This window comes from Macrobrachium nipponense, chromosome 2 (assembly GCF_015104395.2).
Source record: "Macrobrachium nipponense isolate FS-2020 chromosome 2, ASM1510439v2, whole genome shotgun sequence".
In the NCBI taxonomy this organism is placed as follows: Eukaryota; Metazoa; Arthropoda; class Malacostraca; order Decapoda; family Palaemonidae; genus Macrobrachium; species Macrobrachium nipponense.
In genome coordinates, this window is record NC_087201.1 from 58,550,902 (window position 1) to 58,555,901 (window position 5,000).

Here is a 5,000-nt window from a genome sequence, read left to right on the forward strand (position 1 = left end):
ATCGTTTCACCTACATACGCGTCAGCACATCTGAAACAGTCATGGCATTTTCATAGCGTCATGCTCATACTTCTACATAAAGGCTCTGCATCTGAGATGTAAGAAGAAGAGAAACTCGATTTAGCGTATTAAAAAGGAACATATAAAAGCACTTTACAAATAAAGAATTGTTCGCTCTACCTGTGATCCACGTTTTCTAAGTCCTGAATACATTATACATCTAACAATTCTTTGCTAGGTGGGAACAGTGATTTCCAAATTAAAGAAAAAAATGAAAATGATAAAAAAAAAACAACTGTACCCAACGAAGAATTGGCGTAGTTTCTTAATTCATTGTTCGTTATGGAAATATTGCCATATGCAGGTGCCAGATTATTTACTTAACAATAAATAACATTTCCTTTCAAAGGTGCTATGCTTGAAATAAATTACATTAGAATTGAGTAGACTTATTCAACGTGTTAAAGATAATCATTTTGCAAAGTAAGGGAAATATATACCGATGGGTTCACGATTTCTAATTTTATTCTCAACTCTAGCTTCGTGACAGCATACCGAAGGATTTTGAAGTTGGCTTTGCTGCCGCTCGAGTCTTGACTCAACATTCAAAATTCACAAATGAATGTTGCTCAGCAACATTTACACTACTGTATTGCTCTCTTGTGGTGCTTCGAGGTGTTCCACCTCTAGGCCCATGTTCTAAATTTTGCCGTTCTTTAAACAATTTGATTTTTCTATGTATGATTCTCTCCGGTTTATTAAGCTTTCTTGATATCTCTCCAACAGGAACTTGCACCGAATGCAGTGCAATAATTGTCTCTCACGCATCGAGGGATGTTTCTTAGACCGATAAATGACACATTGACATTAGATTCCCGTGCATTTAACATCAAAAGCAATAGAGTGAGGTCGCCTGGTTTACACTGTTAGGATATCGTTTTTTTTTTTTTTTCTTTTGCTTTTAAATTTTATAGCATTTTGTGAGATTCCAATGTTTTCTGTAAAATTTAACAAATGGAATAGTTCAACTACCTTCAACTTAATATTGAAATGATAATTCAAGGACTATGTTTATGCGATACTACTAGTGATAGGTGTCTCCTATCTATTTGGTAATGTATATCTATGGTTGTGATATGACGTTTTTTATCACTTCGTTTCGTTCACGTCAATTTTGCTATATGGAAAATAGTTTTACACAATAACATAACATAATGTTCTAAAGATATCAGTGACTGTTTTTAACGTCATTACATATGATTTCTTCCATCTTTGAAAAGAAAAATAGATAAATAAGGCATTAATCGTGCGTCAGGCAGGTGAACAAAAAATTATGAAACTCTGCCAAGAGTTTTTTGGCCGACAGTACGTGATTTAAAGTGGACTGAGAAATTGCTGACAATTATTATTTCTTCAACGAAACATCTTCCGTGACATCGAACGATAGTGACAGCGTTATTATCCATGGTAAGCAACCGTACGTAAATATCAATTGTACAAGGCAATATGGCAACCTGATGATAAATCCAAATAATACATTAGTTGCTTAACGAGAAAGCTAAGACAAAGCAAGCCTTTAAAATATGCTACAAAACTAATACCAAATAGGAATTAAAATACTGAATTTATATACACAATGAGTACTGATCAGCGCGATTTGATCCTTCATCTAGCCTCCGGTGTAATTACAGCATTCAATTGGGAAGAAAAAGCATAGAACTGTCCATTTTGTCTGTCTCCAACAAGAGTCAGGTAACCACACGCATGTTTGTGGTACATCCAGGAACCACGGTCTAGGTAGAATTTGCTTCCTGTCATGAGTTGCCGTCTAGACCTATGAATTCAATATACACTACTGTTCTCTTACCATGCGCTTTTTAGACGATTTTTTTTTTTTTTTTTTTTTACACAGTTACGAGGCTGAGATTCTACTGATGATTTCTTTAGCAAAATAGTATCAGTTGCGTCTTTCTTTTTTCTTTTAGGCAAGCTCATGTCTGCTTGATAAGAGCCTTTACTTTTGAAAACCCTATTTGCCACAACGATCAACATTATAAAAAACTTGGCTTTTTTGTATAGTGACAGCAACTTCATGTAAAAGCCACAATTATTGATTTTGTCATTTTCAGTCCTAGAGTGATGACCATTGCATCAGTAACAATGAAAGCAACAGACAAAAATGATGGCGATATAAATAACAGATCGGTAAGACCTAATAAGAATTAATGAAGAAAAACGTGTAGCCTATACTTCGTTCTCATAGAACAATAAAGTTTCGCTTCACTACCCCAACTTACCTTTTTTAATTTTATTACAAATGCGTAAATGGAGTTTTTCTTGTTTTCGGCATGTTTTCGTAAATCTTACTTCCGAAGATAAGTGAAAAGGCGGAATTTGCAGTAAACAAAAACAAAAAAAAAGTAACGAACAAATAGTTTCGGTAACAGCCAGACTTTGAGTAAGATTCTTTTAGCTCTCAGTTGTTTAGTTACAAGATTCTTCTGAATAAAGTTCAGGCAACGATTGTCTTACGCATCGGCCATGATCACTAACTTGCACATTCCTGAGCTGCCTCCCGACGATGAAATTATCAGTTTTGAGAGCTTCCGCCAGAGTGGTGGCTTGCTGGAGGTGGGCGCGCGTGATTGCGTGGGTGTGAAAAGACCTCTGCACTTCCCGCCCCCTTGCCTCTACCTCGGCTGCTAATTCCATCACCTTGGCCTCGACTCGCGCCGTTTCTTCTAGTTGCCTGAAGTGGAAGAGAGTAGACCATCCAATTCTGAAGCTCATAAAACAACTTTGGTGATTATGACCGTAAACGCTAGACTAATATACCACTCCATAATTATTAGCTTTTCACCAATACGGAAGTAGCCGGACAGAAACATAAACAGAACGTAAAATTCATTTGATGTATAGAATTTAATCCGGGACAACTTGTTGCAATGTTAGCAACACAAAAATCCTAGCTTCTGTAACAAAATAGTTTTCACCATCTGTGATAGTAATTTCTCTAAAGAGAAATTAGTTTACATAAAGTAAGAATTTTTTTAACAATGCAGTATATAAACATAGAACCACATAACTAAAAATAAGCATTTATGACGTCTTCATCAGTAATAGCATCTTCCTAAGCAATTCTAAAGCAGAATACAGACTGTTCATACAAGAAGCGAAATTTCATTGTTCATATTAGTTTCATTAGTTCCGCCTACCTATCTCTGGCGTGCTGGAAAGCAGTGATGAGCCCGTTTTGCTTCGTTAGTTCCCGCCTGGATCTTCCCAACTCTCGCTCGGCGTTTTGTCTCTCCAATTCCCGGATGTGGACCAACCCAGCGTGCTTTTGCACAGTCCCTGATTGAGAAAGAAAACAGGAAGGAGAGCACGCGTTAGCTTTCTTGTAATACTAGGCAAGAGGACCTTTTATATTTAAATTTTCAACTTGCTAAGTAATTTAGTTCCCTTTTCTTCGGTGATTTTTCTGTACTTAGGGCTACGTCTTTCGATTCAATCATGTATTGCCGACCCTGCAGGCACACACACACACACACACACACACACACACACACACATATATATATATATATATATATATATATATATACATACATACATATATATATGCTACATATATATTGAGTGTGTGTGCATACGCGCGCGTGTGTGCGTGTGCGTGCGTATCCGGTAACCATTCGCATTCACAGCGGTTGAATGTCAATCTGATTAAAGTTCCACGTGGTAAATGTTTATCGTCTTAACTCTAGATAAGTTACAAGAACATTTAATTGTTTTATAAAACTGTTGCTTTGCGGTAATTGCTCTATACCCGTAAATGGATATACAGATGCCACGTGAACTTCACTGATAAAGCTTTACTAAATCAACGCGACTACACTCGACTTAGAATTGACGATCAACCAAAAGTTGTTGTTAGGCTCTAAAGAAAGAATTGTAAAATATAATAGAGGCAAATTATATTTCGTATTCTTGAAATGAGCTTGATGCTTAATGGAAGATTCATTCTAAATCATTCATGTCATCGAGCAGAATGGATTAACGCTGGCCAAGCAATTTTAGAATTGTTTGAAAGCAATCCCTTTGCACAGGGGAAAAAAGATAGTAAAGACGTAAAACCTAAGTTTATTATTTCTATTAGGTTAAATATGGAACTACAAAAGACAGATATGAGAAAGGAAAGAAGATTTATGCGTTCCGTCAAAATCCATTTCCCCTGATTACGGTTCGTTACGAATATGCGGCACGAATGCAAAAAAATAATAGCAAGCTGTTCTGGAAAAAAAATTCATTATAATCGGGCGCTAAATACTTAGCAGAGTGTACAAGAAGTATCATCTCTCTAACCCTGCTGTGTGTGTGAATATGAGAAAGAGTTAGGACACATCTGTTACCCAGGGTTTTGATGTAGGTTCTGTGAAGGACGTCCCTCTCTCGCTTCAGTTTTTCCATCTGGCGGGATATTCTCTGCTGCTGACGGTTCTCGGTCAAGGCTTGCTTCTCTGCGACCTGTAAAGATAAGATAAACGCATCTCCTTTTATGCGCAGTTTCATTTGGGTGTATTCTGACTTGAAGATAAATGGATTTGGAGGTATCTCAGGCATATTACTACAGGCTACTGGAGTTTAGACGAATATTTATTGAAAATTGGTCAAGTACTGTGACACTTGAAGCTACAAGGTGAGTATATACTTAGGCAGTAGTTATTGATCACCACTTTTTTTTTTTTTTTTTTTTTTTTTTATTGCACAGGCAAACTCTCTGGCTTTTTAAACATACGCGAAAGTATTTATTGATCACTCCAGAATGGTACTACCTACTCTACTAGATTTCCACATTATAATAGATTCTGTAAAATCAAGGAAACACTTTGAGCTCATGACTGTTCTGAGAAGCTCTGTTTTAGGGCCAATATGTATTACTTGTCAGCTGTGAGTGGCCTTGACGAAATATGACCTACCAAATGCCCTTGTTTCATTTATGT

The 5,000-nt window shown here is 36.6% G+C and overlaps 1 protein-coding gene across 1 annotated transcript in view; it reads right to left on the reverse strand.

Annotated features, from left to right (window-relative positions):
- LOC135221429 (cilia- and flagella-associated protein 58-like) overlaps positions 1-5,000 on the reverse strand; it is a 65,951-nt gene that overhangs the window by 16,124 nt on the left and 44,827 nt on the right. Inside the window, 3 exon segments of the mRNA XM_064259201.1 lie at positions 2,554-2,749; positions 3,216-3,354; positions 4,410-4,524. Coding sequence (XP_064115271.1) covers positions 2,554-2,749; positions 3,216-3,354; positions 4,410-4,524 — 450 coding nt within the window.